The sequence below is a fragment of the Notothenia coriiceps genome, unplaced genomic scaffold (assembly GCF_000735185.1).
Source record: "Notothenia coriiceps isolate Sejong01 unplaced genomic scaffold, NC01 NC01_scaffold00017413, whole genome shotgun sequence".
Classification (NCBI taxonomy): domain Eukaryota; kingdom Metazoa; phylum Chordata; class Actinopteri; order Perciformes; family Nototheniidae; genus Notothenia; species Notothenia coriiceps.
The window spans coordinates 105,672-123,795 of record NW_011350114.1 but is presented as its reverse complement, the minus strand read 5'-3'; the positions used below and the strand labels follow the sequence as shown (position 1 = coordinate 123,795).

Genomic DNA, 18,124 nt, shown 5'->3' with positions numbered 1-18,124 from the left:
ACGTGCCTAAAAAAAACAACCTTGAGCAGTAAATGAATCGATACCAACAATTCTATTACGAGTACATACATTCAGTCGATGTGCAAAGTCAATAGTGCACTCTACATGCTCTGAGCATCTAACAGCAGGGTCGACAACTGTAATGCTCAGTTTGGGGGGATGGTGGACAGCCCTGAGAAAACTATGAGTAAAGATCGACAACCATCCCTGTCTTGTGAAGATATTTTGAATAGAGTAGCATTATATTTTAAGTACAGACAAAATCATCGATTGTTTTACATGCATACAAAGTCATGATTTCCATTAAGCCCCTGTCACACAGTCCCGAAATGTACACCCGATGGACACACGAATATGAATTGTGAATTTCGCACGAAGATGGCCCAGAACCACACACGAAGGCAACATTTATATTACATTTAAGACATACAACTGCAACAAAAATAACAAAAACAATTATGTTAAAGTACTATGATACTGTACTGATATTTTCAGACTTTGTTCTTTACTTTATCCGTCTTTATATGTAGAAATTACGTTTTCTCCGTAATGTTGTTTCCATAGCAACAACAACTTCCTGTCAACTCGCCTTCAAAATAATATATTATATCCTTTTCAGTTTCACAGAACACAAATTGGGTTATTTACATAATATGTTTACATGATTTTGTTATGTAATAAAAAACCTGATGGACACACGATAAAGGAAATGTTCAAATTCGGCTCTGATCGTAGCAACATCGGGCCACTCGTTGGTGGAGTTTCTCAGGCTCCGTCAGCAACTTCGTGAGCGGTGGCAAAAATCTTTGGCATGCCAAAAAATTGCCGAAGGACCTTGCGAAGGTTCATTTTTGTGTTGAATTCGTGTGTCAATTTTGCCCTTCGTAAAGGCCATTGTGAGAGCATCTTGTTATCATCGGTGCAATCGGGCATTCGCCCCGATCAGAGTGAGGGTGAATGCACCGATGATAACACGGAGATGACACGACTTGACAAGATGCCCTCACGAGTGCCTTACGAAGTTGCTGCCGGAGCCTGAGAAACTCCACCGGCGGTCATACGATGGCTTAAGATGCCCTCACGAATGGCCCGATGTTGCTACGATCAGAGCCGGATTTGAACATTTCCTTTATCGTGTGTCCATCGGGTGTCAATTTCGGGACAGTGTGACAGGGGCTTTATGGAAGTGATATACAATGATAATAGATCAAACGATGTAAGAGCTTTTAAATGGGCTATTGCAAAACAAGGAAATATTTGCAAATTAACAGATTCATCAGTGTTATTATTAAATGAGTTGTGTTCTGACCACATATTCATTCTCCTTTTAGCTCGGTTTGGTATCCACCATCTCTTTAGGAAAATATCTGCCTCTTGGGCTGCTAATTGTGTGCTAAAAATATATATATTTGAACCATCAGACTAATCCAAAACATGTTTCAGGCCATAGGAGGCAGTTAAAAGAAATATATTTAATGTGACATATAGTTATTCAATCCATTGGTTAAAAACATATAGATAATGGTTTTCATTAGTTATTATTTTAACCTCTTGTCTGGTTAGCAACAGTGACTGCACATATAATGAGTGTATACGTTACTGTGATCTCTTACCAAAGTCTTTGTGGGATGACATCCAGCCAATCGCCTTGAGGGAGACAATAGCCAACAAACCAGAGCCCACGAAGGAGCCAATCCCAGAGAAGAAAAAGAAAAGTCCCATGATGGCACTCTGCATGGACTTGGGGGCTGCAAAATAGGCAAACTCCAGACCTTCAACAAAAACAGTAACATTAGGTATTTGTTAGATTGTTGGGTATAACATTGTAGAAATGTACATCCAATAAAAGTGTAATGTAACCTGTAATATCATGCTATTTAGTCAAACACTCCCAAAAATATACTGTCCAGTTCATGCCTCTGACAGTGGAGCTAGCAAGGCACCACTACAAATTTGGGTAGAATTCGATTTCTATTTAAATTGTTTGTTGACAATCACTGGTTTCCTTTTAGAATTTTGTAAGTGAGACCAAAAAGATTTCTCGAAAGCTGCTTGGCATCTCAATTATAATGGTGGCACTGGTCTGTGTTGGCCTTGTTTGGAACTACTCTGCTTACTGATCTCACAAAGCAGTGATTTCTGGAAAACACATCACTCAGTATTTACTTAGTCATGAAAGAAAGGAAAGCACTAAGAAAATGGGCAGGGGACCTAAGGAAACATATGATGGGCTAAAAACATCAAATAAGTGTCTCTTTTGCCTAGAGATCTTTCTGCCTGCAAGCTGACATTGATAATTTCATGGCACCTCAAACATGTGATTTTTTAAATGAGGCCCGATAGCTACATCTGTCTGGAGAGATTAGGAAACTGCTGTTAAATACATTTGCCTTTCAAGATCTTCCTTGGAACATTGCACGAATTAATGTGATGAGCAGTTACCTTACTTATACCTGTGGTAGTTTTGCAAAGAAAAAACGTCAGAAGAAAAGGGAGTGAGATAAGGGAATGGCAAATATGAGGTTTTGACTCAGTGGAAAGCATAATCCCCTTTCCAAAAGTTCACAGAGATACATTTGTTTATATCCTTAGCTAACCTTTTGATAGCAAAGGAACACTCGTCAATAGCCATAGTCACAGGAGGCTAACAAAGGTTGGTGAGGTATCTCAGATACCACTCCTCACAGTAAAGGGAAAATACAGACTATCATTCTAACATCAATAACTATAAATATTCAAGAAACAACCACAGTGAGCTTGACCTTTCTTTGAAGGGAAAAAAGGGGAAATAAAAAATGAATGCAAATGTTTATATTCTTTTTTCCAATAACCAACAAGGGCACTATTATTATATGTACGGTAGTATTGATTTTTTTCTTATAAATTAACATTTACCTTTAATATCTTTCACACATGCAAAACCGAGTTTAAATACTAAGTATCATTAAAAAAAAGATTCTATATTCTCTTATCCTGAAACCAGACACACTTGGGTGGTGTACAAGCAAAACAAGGATTGCAGCAAAGTCTGGTGTCACCAGAGGTTTTAAACAGATTTATTCAAACAAAAGGAGACTAGAGGGAATATTCCTCTAAACCAGACATATGTCACAATTCTTTCCGCCAATATTCGTACAAGTAAGCCCTGTGGGATGGTATACAGGGAGAGGAGAAAGTACGTTTATTTTAAGGCTCCCTTTAGCTTTGTTATGTCTGGATTTGACTTTTTAGGGACCCGGATAGTTGTGCAAAAATCTAGTTCTGTTCAAGGACCTTATAATACCCGAACTAATCAGTATCTATGGATCTTAAACTTGTGGATATCAAATGTAGGCGTTCAGTCGCAGAAACACCCTGCACCTTGATAATACCTCCAATAATAAGTCTTAAATATGAATAGTTCAATCAGCACTACTTATATAGAGTAAAGCGAGTGCTATAGAAAAAACAACAACAGCAGGACCAATAGTACGAGGAGGATTACTCAATCATAGCTCGAGGCTTTAAAAAACTCAAATCACTAGATAACTGAGGCCTGAAGCAACGATCATGACTCGAGAAAAAAATACATGAAGGGAGAAAAGAAAAAAATATAGTCACACCAAAGATAAACACAATAAAGGGAACATTTCAGTTTTTTTATATTACACTCAGATATTTCTCAAAGACAACCTCTTTTAGTAAAAGGACAATACGGTTGCTTTTCTTTCCATTCTTTTTTTTTTGCAGTCCCTATTTGATATAGCATTAAAGCAATTTCTCACTTGGTCACATTATTGTATTACTGGTACAATGTGGCCTTACTTTTCAAAGCTTTTAATGAAATGACATTTCCTGTTTAGGTCAGGACTCACACAAAAAAGAAGAGCAAGATAAAGGGAGCCTGCTTGCTAAGCAGTGTTCGCCTGGTAACCCTGAAAGTCTCAAAAAGAAGACTGCAGCTGTCAGTTCCGGCATGAACTATTCTGACCTGCTCTGATTCAATGCTTTTCTTTTTAATCATTTTCCGGAGAAGAACAGGGAATTTATTTCTCCAGGAAAAGCAAACACTGCTACATTTCCAGTGAAGGATTATGCGTAGCCTCAAATTGATGAGCCTGTGTCTTTGAATTATATTTACTGGGATGAATCGTCTGAGCAGCGACAGCTACACAACTTTAAATTCCAAATCAGACCTGCTGGTGTGAAAAGTTGGCCCAAGTGCTAAAAAAAGTTTGGGAATTTTGACTTTTTATAATAAATTCTCCTATGATAGTCTATCTGCTGCAGTACATAGACTATCAAAGGTATCACAAATATATCAAACATACAAAAATACTGTATCTTCTAAGGTTAAGAAAATGTGAATAGAAAGAAGGGTTATACAAAACCTAAGACTCCACGTGGCGTCTAGACCATAGACTGTATATATAAAGCTCTAGACATAGTTTTGATTTTTGGTTCCAAGGTTCTTAGATACCTGCCTTTGAAATTGTTGCTGCTACGACAAATATACCAAAAGACAGATGAATCAAAATGTGTTTGAGATTTAATCTACAGTAAAATATGTTAACCTGCAGATTTGTTATATAACTTTTAGACAATGGAAGCAATATCTGCTTGTATTGGGCCTTTGTAGGCAACCTTGTAAATCAATGAGCTGAAGCTCTGTAATGTACCGTTAGCTTTAGAGTAAGTCAGGGACTACAGTTTAGTATAATGCCTCAAAGGGGGAGTAGCATCATTATAATAAAATACTTTGCCTATTTGGACTACATACAAGTGTAACTGTCAGCACCCTGCTGGACTGATAATTAAACATGTCATTGTTTTCTGTGTATTCAGTGTAATATATATTTCTATGAACACTGTCAGCTGGGGAAGCGTGCTAATTGGATAATTAAGAGTTGAACTTTTAATTAAGTGTTTGCCACGACAATTTGTCAGTGTTATCTCTCTCGAGCGTGATTTAGTGTGGGAGATATTGTTTCATTATGCTGGTGTATATTTAAGTTCATAGTGATACATTTCAACTCAGCAGCGGCCTGAACATGAAGGTGAAATGTTGTGAGTGTTGTGAAGCTAATTGTGTTACCACTGTGACTTTACCCTCAGTCCAGAACAGATTTTCTTACAGGTACAATAAAGTATATTGCAAGCAAGTAGCATTATTTTCCAGATTCTACATTTGTTGTTGTTGTTGTGAACATATAGTTACTCCTTTGATAATAAGCTTTCATGTTCATGTTATTTCAGTCTAGGCATATGATGTGTGTACATATGTAGATGATAGAGTATTTTGTGTTTTTTTATAAATGCACAGCCAAGATGATGAGGCTTCAGCGGGATGAAACTATTTTGACATAATTGTGATAGTTTTGGAAATATATCCGGACGTAGTTGTGGGGCTTGCAGATATGCAGAGCATGGAAGACTGAACTATTTGCCTTGGCGGAGATCTGTGCTCTCCGAGTGCCCTTCTAGTTATCTGTTATCTAGCATTTGTTTGGACAGCAATGTGCTGCGGGTTACAGACGGGGGCGAAGTCATAGATTGCATCGTCATTTCCACATTTCGAAAGTTTGCTTTATACACTCTGTATTTATAAAATGTCCCTTTACGGAATAATGTCTTGCTGGGGTGAGAGAAATTTGGTATAATCAATTATCAATCGACTTCTTGTGCTTTTTACTCTGGACTACAAGCCACAAACACATTATGCCGGTGAAGGCAATGAATCAAACAAATGTTCAAAAAGATTATTAACATTAGTCTTCATTGCAAACTGCTTAGGAGAATGGGCATTACGGTTTTGAGCCCACAATCCATTCAGAGCAGCTCGGTATGAAGGTTAATCAGAGCAGCCCCACTCATGAGGCTAATCAGTGGAGGATATTGTATTTCACTGTTGGTCTGAATCATCATGTCTTATACGCTGTGGGTGCTAAATCACACAGGAGATGTCAAACAACTTTACCTGCAATGCTGGCAAAGATTTCGCTGATTCCTATCAGCACATACTGAGGCACTTGCCACCATATGGGTAAATCTGCAGCGTGGTAGGTAACATTGCCAAGCACCTGGTCAATGGTACCCTTTGATTTGATGATCTCCAGGCGTTTTGTTTCCAAAATACCTGAGGGGACAAAAAAAAAAAATGCAGATAAGCATAGTTAGCAGAGTGTAAGAAGAATTTCACAAAGTGTTGTTCTCTAAAAAACCTCCGTACACACATGTTTATAAGGAAAATTCTGCAACATACATACTAATTTAAAGATGCAAACAGGGCCACGGGTGAATCTAAAGGCTTGTATATTACTTGTCAGGATTAAGAGACACTTGGTAAGGTATTTAAAGTCCATGACACAAACAAACACTTGCAGAGGACTTAGTGCCAGTCCGTTAAGCATTTAACTCGTTTTAAGGCTACCCGAACGCTTCATTAAGATCACATCTGCACGCTTCCATATTATGGCAGTTGGTTATGGAACAGTGCAGACAGTTTTATAATAAGAGGCTAGCAGTTGTCATCAACCGCTGCCGCCTCCTAAAAGCTTTATTCGATAGAGCTATTATCATGTAACCAGAGGCTATTTCCAGATAACTCCCAGAGACAGCTTCCTATCATAACTACACTTAATGCTGTTCTTGAGAGAAGTAGTAGCCTTGTAATCCGACTATCCTATAATACCAGCCGTCCATCTCAGGCAGTGTGGCCACTGGGCTGCTGAGAGCAAGAGTCACACAATAAAACACACACCCCTGCTTATAAACATCACACAGCCAGTGTGATCCCTGGCAACTCTGCTACAGCTTTTCATAAAAAAAAAAAATAAAGATGCTTTTGGACACCTAAAAGCCATTGAGCTTTAGCTAAAGCAGATTAGTATATGAAGTTAAGAGAATGTGATAAAACATGTTTTAAAAAAAAACTCTTCAGAAGCAGTGTCAGCACAGCTTTTCAGAGCAGGCCTCAGTATGTGGCTGATTGTTGTTCACAAATGAAGAGCGGATCAGAAACAGTTCGTCTGACAGCATGTCTTCAGCTGTCTCTCTGCACTACGAGGTCCAGCTGTCCTCTTGCCAGGCGTGTGACAGCGGGCGCGATGAAACCCTGTGAAATATCCCAGCAACCATGACGTCATGACACATTCATGCATGTTTGTTGAACATGGTTATGAAAGTGATTCTAACTCTCAACAGCAGCGGTGTGGCCGATGTTGTGGACACAAAGTGGCGGGCTGACAATGCAATGTGTTGGTCTGGCTCTTTTCTGGCAAAAGATGCCACACTCGGTCATTCACACCTATCCATCTTTCAGTCTCTGAACACAACATGATTTCAGCGACTGGACAGACGCAGATAAGCAGTGGGGACACACAGAAAGCCATGTGAGGAAATTGCCGTTCAAAAAAAATTATAAAATTGTAAGGCAGCAGCCAGGAGTCAATGTGTGTGACTGAATTCATGTGAAGCAAGGCAATGCAAAGGATACAGGGCACACATGCTCAGTAAATAATCATGGCATGAATAATTGTTCAAATAAGGTGCAGATACAATATCATTATTGTTGTATCTCAATAACAGTACATTTATAAAATCCAGGTCAGTAATGTGGTCCTCACTAGCTGTGTGTTCACCTCCTGTTCTGTGACCAATGGCAACACCACTGCACCACTTTAAACCCCTTCTCTCCACTCCGAGAACCCAAAATTGCTTTCCGCAATATTAAGAATGTATTTATCCCAAATTCAATTGCAAGGACTGCACTTTCTTTCAGGAAGCCAAATGGAAAAGTAAATACCTAAATAGCATTTGAAAATCATAGAAAGAACATGTTGGAGCACCTTTCCTTCCAGGACTGCTCATGTCTCCTGAAAAGAAAATATTACTTTAAAGTGAAAAAGTAGACACATTAGATTTGGTTCATAGACCTTTCACCACATCCCTCTGATTGCAAAGGATGTTTTTGATGGGCTAAGTCAGCCTTTAATAAGTCGCTAGAACATCACAAGACTCTCCCTCAACAAACTTTCTCATCTCTTCGTCCCCATGTTTATATAAAAGTGAGGCAAAAGGATAAGAGCAGTAGTCCAGCAGCCTTTTCCTCTCTCTTAACCACAACAACACCCAGATATTTAAAAAGGTAGCTCTTATCTTAATTCATGGATCATCACTTCCAACCGTGTAATGCAACTAGCACCTGATAAGCTTTGGCAGGTACAAAAGTAGGTCACCTGCCACCATTGCAGTTAAGTGGTCTGTATATCCAGGGGAGCACACAACTTTCTCAGTGAGGTACTCAGATGAGTACCTGGAGTCAGTGTTTGGTACTTAAACTTCTGGCTCCCCTCAAAGTTCCCATGAAGCCCTCTGTATCGCGAATGTCAGGGGGGGGGAACGTTGTGATCAGCTGTTTTAGCGCAGTGCTGCTGTACAGACCGACGTTAACAGCAGCCCTGTCTGTGCACACGGAAACCGACTGTCGTCCGGTGATCTAACCGCCTTCTGGAAAAGCTTCACAAGTACGTCGGTACGCAAATGCGCTTTGTGACACAAGTGACGGTACGCATTTCAGATTGTTGCCGTGCATGCGTACCTGCGTACCACTTACGTGCACCCCTGTTTATATCAAGATTTCCAAGAGTTGATATCCTTGTAGCAAAAGCAGTGCTTTTATTAAAAAAGTCAGGGATTAAGACAATGTGAAAATGTCACATTTCTACTGTCTCCTACTACTGACTCAGTGTTACAATTATAAAGTGTTCTACATGCAGTAGGTTTAAAACTTAAAGGTCCCCTATTATACTGTTTTTCATCAATATATTATAGGTCTCAGATATATACAAAACATGTCTCTGAAGTGTTTGGCTCGAAATACCAAATAGATCATGCATAGTGCATACATATACTGTATACATCGCTCTGTTTCAGACCTGTTTCAAAAGTGTTGATTCTCTGTCACTTTACTTTAGATGAAAATAAGGAGCCCCTCCCCACGCCCCTCAGAGATATTTGGTTCAAAAGAACACAATGGTGCTCTAGGAGGAGATTCAGGTGATTATGACATCATAAAGTGGCCAAAATCTGATCAGCTCATTTTCAGACAGGTTTTTATATAAATGGATCAAATATGTTTTCCTGAAACTTTCAGAATCTCTTTCCACAGAGGGGACACATGTTTATGTATAAAAGACATCAAAAAGTGGATTTTGCATAATAGGTGACCTTTAAGTGGAATTATTCGGCATGGAGAAACCACAATTTCCAACTACATATCATACTCACCACTAACTCTATATTCCACTGCTTTAACCAGGCACTACTAATATGAGAACTAACTTGGATTAGAGCTGATTAAAAAGACTGTTAATGTCATTATTACATGAGCTTTTACCATATATGTAAAAATGCTTCTTCTTAGATCGATATAAAAACCATTTAAACACTGTGTATTATACGTATTGGTCTTTATACCATATGGCCTTTTACACATTCTGCTGTCAGATGACTATAGAGATTAATAACCTACTTATGCTGATGAGGATTCAGAGCACTAGCAGATTGTGAGTATGACAGGACACATACGGTAAGTATCATCTTATCTGGCGGCTCCAGTGTTCTTGTTGCAAAAGGTGTGTTCATGCAGCTCACACATTCAAAATTGCTTTTCGATCTGGACTCAAAAAGCACTTGGTAAAATCATTTCAAACAATAAACACGGCAGCTCAGACCTCTAATAGCTATTATAAAAAGGTTCAATAAATTGCATTCAGATCATTATAAAGCAGTGTGACAGACATTAGTGATGTAGATGTTGTGTAATTAATAGACTCCTGAGCAGGGAATTAAGTCAGATCACATTATTTGCTTTATTTAAGTGTTAGACAAATGTCCTCTAATGTATCCGCATTGTAATTAATGTGAACAAAATATTTAATAAACCATTTATAAAATTGAATTATCCTTCATAATGGTTGTCAAATGTGATTCAGTGCATCATTAACAGACAATTGGCAATCTGACACCAGTCAATATCTAAAAGGTCACTAATGACAGAACGTGTCCATATTCTGTGGCAGACGCATTGTGTATCAGAGAAAGGGCAGAGGTTGTGGGTAATCTAATGAGCATTGATTTCAGGAGTGTTACCTAGTTGCTTTCTTCCTGCCCCAGGCTTGTCTCTCTCAAATCATTTTAGCCTAGATATATCAATGCAGCAGCAACGCTGACAGGCCTAGATGAGACTTTTATTTATAAAATAATCTTCAGTCTGAAAGTTAATAGGACTGAGCAGCTCTGCCGCAGTCGCCTGCAGTCACTCGGGACCCAAAGGTAAGATGCCACAGCTCCCCCTGTGCTCTGCAGGGCGCGCTTTCCCCCTGCTAGGTGGAATGTGATGTATTGAATCAGGAAAAATGAATAAATCTGTGACAGACCATCTGCTGAATCCCACAGCAAAATATAACACAATAAACAAACCCTTAATTTAAGACAACCTAATCATACTTTGGCAGCAATACTGTATTCTCACTGTTGGTGAGGAACTGATATTTGAGTACCATGTTTCCAAAGTCTGACAAAGGCAGTATTTAGAATGAATAAATGATGTAACTGTGGTTCTACAAATGCATTGCTCGTTGCCTTGAAAGTACTGATTGCAAGTGGCATTTACCGCAAGCACTAAGTTAGCTGTTTCATTAGCGTGTGTGTTTGGCCTACTTATGTGACAGCGTAGAGAGGACATGTCTGTTTTTACACTCACCCGCCGCCACGGCCGAAAACATAACAAAGAACATCCCCACTGCGATCCTCTTCAGAGAGGAAGGCAGCAGGCCGCGGCGTTTCAGGATGGGGTCCACCACTTTGTCCTTAAGGGGAATCAGCATGAGGATGAGCACTGCGTCAAACATGGTGAGCCAGGCTGCAGGGAAGCGGAACGTCACCTGGGGGATCAGAGGAGGAGGGTGAGGTAAAGCTGTGCAAAAACGCAACAAAGCATGAAAACTACTGAGAAAGTCAGTGCATTCCCACACAGTTCACAGAGTGTTTGTGTTCCTATGAGGGTGCATGTGTGTGAGCGCGTGTACCCCGGACTTAATATTGCTTTGGCACCCCCAAGTGGAAAAAATCAAACATAATGAAATGGAAAATATTCGTTTCACTTTACTTAAAAGAAGCATACAGTGGATTTATTAGCGATAAGTAGGTCAATAGGAGTTATTATTTGTGTGTTTTGTCTTTATTTTATCATAAGTAGTAGCAGTATTGTTTTACTTGGCTTATCAATAAAATGTGTAAGAGGCATTTGAGATGCTTTCAGCACAAACTATAAACTAGTACCATTAGGTGTAATTTGAGAAACAGACTGGATGCAATATAAATCAAAGGGAAAACCTACTGTGAGCTTTGTTTGTTGTATGTGCCTATAACATCTCGTTGTCTGAGGAATGGAAGACTGCAAACTGCTGGAGATGTTATTTGCAATTCAAATTCCAAGTGCCATCTGAGCTCCTGATGCGTCTGTGGTTGAACACTTCTGATAGCATAATTTATTCTCAGATTGAATTTCCATTTCTGTGAGTAACCACTGGCCATCTATACAAAGCTCCTTAGAGTGTTTTCATTCCTTGTTTGTGCATTATCATATTCGCAATGATAGAAAGAGCCAAGGGAGACTTTTACCAAGGAAAGCATGGCGTGAAGGATGAAACTGATGATGGTGTTCTGCTTTTTATACTTCCACAAATAGACTGAATACTTTGTGCATACAGGATATACTTAGATGATGGTTCCCAGGTTTAGGACCCAAGAAATGATACACAAGTTGGGAAATATGAGACACTCTTAGTCCAAGCACCTGGCAACCACCTTTTATATGTATCCTAGGGTACTATAAATATATTTGAAAGGGTAGTTTTGAATATTTATTTAAATTATGAATCCCTTACACAACATAGTTCAAATAGTTACTGTTGTAAAAGTAAAGTTCATGCCTGGCTGCCTCCCATAGAAATATATAAGCATAAGTGTGGGCTCTCATTCTTTGAACAGACATTATTTGCTAAGATTTTCTACAGAATTGTGTCAGGCAAGGGTTAGGGGGATCACATCACAGAGGCAACTAATCTCACTTCCCTTTTATGTTGAGAAGTGTCAAGACTGGTAGCTGAAAAGGCTCAGTTCTGTTTTAGATACTAGGTAAACAGTATGTGGAGGGGGGGGAGGGTGCCACTATGGATATTTAACACAGTTAAACACACAAGTATGAGTGAACAAAACTATGTTGAAAGTATCAATGCTACAACTTTCTGTGCCTTAAAAGGACAAATGTAAGATAACATGAATGTAGCAGTAGGGTAGATTGCGTGGTTAACAGGCCAGTGTTTCACTTTACATTTCCATGAAATCACTGCATTTCACCTCACCTCAAGCATGCCTGCTCATAAAGAAGAACTGACGCACTACACTTCCTAGTATTTTTTCGATTTCATCACATTAAAACCTTTGATTTTTGAGGAGTCCTACAGTACAGTATATCATGTGGAGCAACTGGAGGGGATTCAGTCATCAAAGCCCTCCAGAACATAACATACATTCTGTCAGAGAGAGACGCGCGTACAGCAGCAACACTAGTCAGGAAGGATCAGATGGAGGTGCTACTAAGGAGAGGTACAGTCACCGCCAGGTTGCTAATCTGCGAGGTATTAGTCTGTGAAGTGAAGTTCTGACTTAATCCCCAAGGCATTACCAACCTTTGCTTCTGCCTCCAGCTGTTGCCTACAAATGTGTGTCAGTGACCTACAGAGTGCTTTAGTTTCAGCCGTGAAAACAAATCTAGTTCAAACCTGATTATGTGGATGCAGGTTAAACTCCAAGTTGATATGTTTTCTAAATAGAATTATACAGAAGTTGCTAAATATGTGACCCCATTGCTGATATTCTTTTTTTAAACAACAAACAGGTGCTTGGACTAAGAGTGTCTCTACTTTTCGGTTACCTTGGAGCCAGGGGTGACATCTGACGTACTATCAGGAATCCTCAGATGGAGGCCCTGCAGGATGTACGTTGTCTGCATCTGCAACACAATAAGAAGATTAGAGTCTCAGCGTGAGGTAATTCTCCACCTCGTGATCACCAGGGTGTCTGGTGCAAAAACACTCTTCTCCAACATTGAAGCAGGAAATAATCATCCCTCGTATTATTAACACAAGCGCTTCCAGAAATCTTAAATACTCATGTTTAATTCCTTCATGTTTTTCATCTTGTGGGAAACATGACTCGTATATTTTGTATTTCATTTAAAATTGGGTGACCTTACCTGGAAGTACACAGTCCAGTATGGGATAAGAGCAAAGAAAACTGGGAGGACTTTCACCAGGGATTTCACTTCTTCTACTTTCTCTTCTGGATATTTTCCTCCATAGGATACTTTGGCACTGTCGAGCAATGTTGGCTTGTTGCTTCATGGGGAGAAAAAAAAAAAAAAATGTAAATAACAATAAACACAGAAATATAGAACACAGGTAAATGACTCAACTCTTGAAGTTTGAGACTTAATCAGCCCTTTTGAGAACACCCTTAAATGAATGCACTTCTATAGAAAGGGATTCTTTTTTTTTTTAAAGCCTATAATCCACATCTCTGGGGAAAATGTTGAAAGGCTGTGGGATTGGCAAACTTAAAATATTCAATGTCATGTTTTTGAACCAATTGTGCTACTTTGGTTCAAAGTCAAGTAACAGTACTTCAGAATAACTTTGCGCCACAGGGAATGAAGATAAATGCCTGGACCGGTCGGTAGAAAATAATTATAGGGGGGATCAAAGGAGGTTTTGAACATAGAGGTATACCTGTGCTATCCACTGGAGTCAACATTTGCCATGACCTAAAATACTTGCTACTCTGTTGGAAAGAGCCTTTCTACTGGGATGGATAAATGCTTTGCTATTTCACATATGATGTGAGTGTGCTGTTTGTCATTCAGGGAATTACTTTATTACTTTATTGTTTGGAAAATACTCAATGTACTCTTTCAATATCAGAGTAGCACATGATAACAAAGGCCCAACTTTAGCTGTGTACGTAACAGGAAGTATGATTACCTGGAAGACCATCAGGACACACTGTTTTAGGCAGATAGCTATGTGACAACGATTAACATGATGATTCAGCCTCTATGGAGATAGACATTATGACAAGCATGATCATTTCTGACGTGGGTCTTAGCTAATCTAAACTTAACATTGTATACTGCTTTGAACCGGTATTCTGCATCTTGTGACTGTGATACACCCTCTCTTGTATATAAGCATGTGAAGGACACTGTTTGGGGAACTTGTTGTACCATATGCTCTGTATGTGATGACTACTTCCATTCTTGCAAGGATAATAAATACATGTATCCTGATATTGAAGCTCAAGCCGGTGACGAGTGATGAACATTTGTTATCATATCGTCGTCATCTTTTTCCCATTATTACATACAATGCTGTAAAATAACCAACACAGAGATGACATGTCGCTCTCACCGGAGAAGGTTTGGCTCCTTTGGTTTCTTGGAGCAGCATGCAGAGCCCAGGATCCTGAACATGTCTGTGAAGGCGCTGCCATCAGCGGGCTTGGTGATGAAGACAGTACGGCCCAGGAGGAAGACAATGAAGGATATCCCGAGGCACACGGTGGGAATGGTGTAGCCAACCCAAAAACTGTAGTTTTGCTGGATGTAGGCCACACCTCCCAGAGACAGGATGGCTCCCAAATTGATGCACCAGTAGAACCAGTTGAAGAATCGGCGCGTGGCCTCGGGTCCTCTGTCTTTGACCTAAGATCACATACAGAGCAACAAACGATGTCATTGTAAGTTGGTGACACATACAGGGAGAAATAAACACAACATGTGTCTCATAGAAAGACCTTAAACACTAAAGATCTTTACAGCTGAGTGTCAAATCAGATCGATGGTAAACTAGCAGCAAAGGTCAGCTATAAAAGCAACTGTGTTCATCAGCACTTTGATATGCAAGTTTTGAAAGTCACATAAGGAAGTTAACTCTAGAGCAGGGGTGTCAAACTCAATTTCATCGCGGGCCACATTAGCATTCAAAGGGCCGGGTGTAACTTTAAGACGATATACATATATAAAATGATGTATTATATTACATTATTGCCTCTGCATTGGATTATTATTGGATAGGGTAATAACTTCATAATTAACTACGTCTGAATGCAGAAGTCGAGGGCAAATAATGGCAAGTCTCTTCAGTGCGCATGTCACAAAATGAGATGCATTGTGGGACATGTTGTTTATTGGCAATGTGCTTCTGTATAACGGTATGTAACCGTATAATAAACATATTATATTCTTTGCAAGCTCTTGCGGGCCACATAAAATGAAGACGCGGGCCGGATTTGGCCCCGGGCCTTGAGTTTGACACCCCTGCTCTAGAGAGATCAAATTGTGTGCATGTGAAAGGCAATTGCAAAGGGAAAAGCAACAAGCTGTTTTTAAAAGCCCAGCTTTTAAAATCCTGACAATAAATGAAGAGACAAAACTGCTCCGATGATGAGGACCAAGCTGAGACAGACAAGGGGATGAGAGGTCACCAAATTACTTTTTTATAGTGATAATGATACACGTTGAGCAGCTCTGTCGCCGGGTGGCATATTTTAATAGCAATATAACATTGGTTGAAGAATAAGGTAAAAAGAGTGTAAGTATTTTTGATAACTTATAATAAACTTTTTTTGTTTATTTTTTATCTGATTCAGACCATCTAATTGCCAGGTATCATCTAAAATTGCATTATAATAAAGTCTAAAAATAATGCATACATACAGAAGCGTACTTTAATAGCTCCTACATTTAGTTTTGACACAAGATCAATCAGAGTAAGTGGTTGTGTTCCCTCCAGCATTTAGCCACGTCAGGACAAGACAAACATCTAATTTACTTTCTTGTTTCAGTGTTGACCATCCATCAAATACAGAATATGATCAGGTATAAATATTACAATGATCATATGCTGGTAGACATTGCATCTGCAGTGACTCATAAAAAGACCAAAAGAAGCTGCCACACAGTGTCCTGCTTTTATTCGATGTCCCAGTTTCAAACTCTATCCATCATCCGCTGCCTGCACAGAACAACAGCAGCTACAGTAATCCTCTAACGTTATGATTACTGAGAACAAGTTGTATATTCTTCTTTTTTAAATCACTGTCAAAACAACTAAGGCAATGTCCACATAGAAAGAGGGTGCAATCATTTTTTAGCCAGAAATCAATACACATGCAACATAAAATATTACATTTTACTAAAACGAAGCAAACGTATTAGCAGTTCCAACTATTGGTCAATTAGACTTTGAGCTGGAGGAAAATATGAAGGGAGATTGTACCTCTAATTGACACGGATCATATTGCTCTAGTTAAAAACAAGTCACATTTTGTCAGTTTCTATAATTTTGTTTTGCTCGAAACTGTCTGAAATGTAGAATATGTATTCTATATTTTGCTGTTGTGTTTCCTGTCATGTGCCTGTCTCTGTGTTTATTTGTGTCCCTCAATGTATGGACTTTGCTTGACGGTGTGCGTTGTGTATGTTTGAATATGATCAAAAGGAGCATTGACAGAGACGTGAGGAACTTGTAATGTGTGTAGTGGGATCAGGAACTAATCATGTTCACCCTGCCGGTTCACTTGGAGAGGTTTTCACTTCTCATAGTTAGATTATTTTTGAAAACAATCACCCCATTGATGAACTTTTCCCTATTATATGACAGCTTCTTGTAGAAGTGCTGACATTTTCAAACTAACCAAACAGCGTTATTTTTCACTTCCTGATGGCAATAAATTATTATTCAAAAAGGAAGATGCATGTCCAAGTGAACTGTCATGGTGCAAAGGAAATCACATGTTAGACCTCAATGATGTCACACTGAATACCTAATCTTATACAGGCCTATGTATGTCTGAACAAAAATCTCCATGTCTACTTTGAACACTCCTTATTTATTAAGACAGACTTTAAGATCTGGAAGTAATATGGCTCATACTTTACCTGATCTGCCCCAAATGGAGTGATGTTGGACTTCACGGTACCCACTCCTAATGCAATTAAAAAAAGGCTACTGTAGATCACCGGGCCACAATATGGGGCACGGATGGGGCAGGTTACATTGCTTGAAAGGGTACTGTTTGTGCTCATACATTCAGCAGGTTGCACAGGAAATGCCCCTTCGTCTCCACATAGCTGTGTCATGGTATCTTCATTTGAGATGAAAGGGAAAAATAGCATGCCAAGAAAATATAGGATCAAACTTGAAGCAATAGTCCAGAATTTCCCAAGGTATGCATCTGCCAACCAGCCTCCAAATGGTGAAATCAGGTATGTTACTCCCATGAACATCAGAGGTGTCTGGCTCGCCTGGGTGCCCTGCCAATAAAAGGGACTACCATTGAGAAAAAGGACAAGATTGGATGTGATGCCATAGAAAGCAATCCTTTCTAATGATTCAGCTAGCAGGATGGCTGCACATGCTAGTCTTCTTCCCTCGAAAACTGATGGTTGTGGTGAAGGTATGTTCCCAGAGTCCAACAGAGGGGTGCTCTCATTGGCATCCCTTTTGTTAGACATTCTTGACTAACTCAATTATTCTTAATTAGAGAGAGTTCAAATCTGTAAAGAAAATACAGAGGATGTCAAACACGTAAGACAAACGTTGTCAACAGTGTGAACACAGAGAAAACAGCTAACTATACATAATTCACATCTAATTTGTCAAATAACCCCTTCCTTATAATACAGTATGTATACAGGCAACTAATACAAACCTAAAGTATGCTAGCTTTAGCTAAACGAACGCTTAATAAGTGTGTGTTTACATTACCGTTAATATGACTGAAACACGTCCCAGTTGTATTCAATGATCTCCATGAACCTATATAATATGTACCGCTCAGACATTCACTGTGACCCGTCTTAAATCATTACTTTGTCAAAGGAGAACTGGAAGTCAACAAAAACCAGTGTCACAGTACTATCGCGTGACATATGCTCACAGTCAACAAACGGTCACACTTGCATAGTCCTGGAGACGATCTATAAGTGAAATTTACCCGGCATGCCCAGCAAAGTAATGCG

The 18,124-nt window shown here is 39.3% G+C and overlaps 1 protein-coding gene across 1 annotated transcript; it reads right to left on the bottom strand.

Moving 5' to 3' along the window:
* Nucleotides 1-1,596: 1,596 nt before the first annotated feature.
* slc15a4 (solute carrier family 15 member 4) lies at nt 1,597-18,069 on the bottom strand. Its single transcript, XM_010776911.1, has 8 exons — nt 17,871-18,069; nt 17,042-17,659; nt 14,511-14,803; nt 13,301-13,442; nt 12,980-13,057; nt 10,745-10,925; nt 5,957-6,115; nt 1,597-1,772 (listed from the first exon to the last, which is right to left on the bottom strand). Exons 2-8 carry the CDS (start codon nt 17,615-17,617, stop codon nt 1,597-1,599), a joined length of 1,605 nt encoding a protein of 534 aa, XP_010775213.1. The 5' UTR covers nt 17,618-17,659; nt 17,871-18,069.
* Between the last annotated feature and the right edge of the window lie 55 nt (nt 18,070-18,124).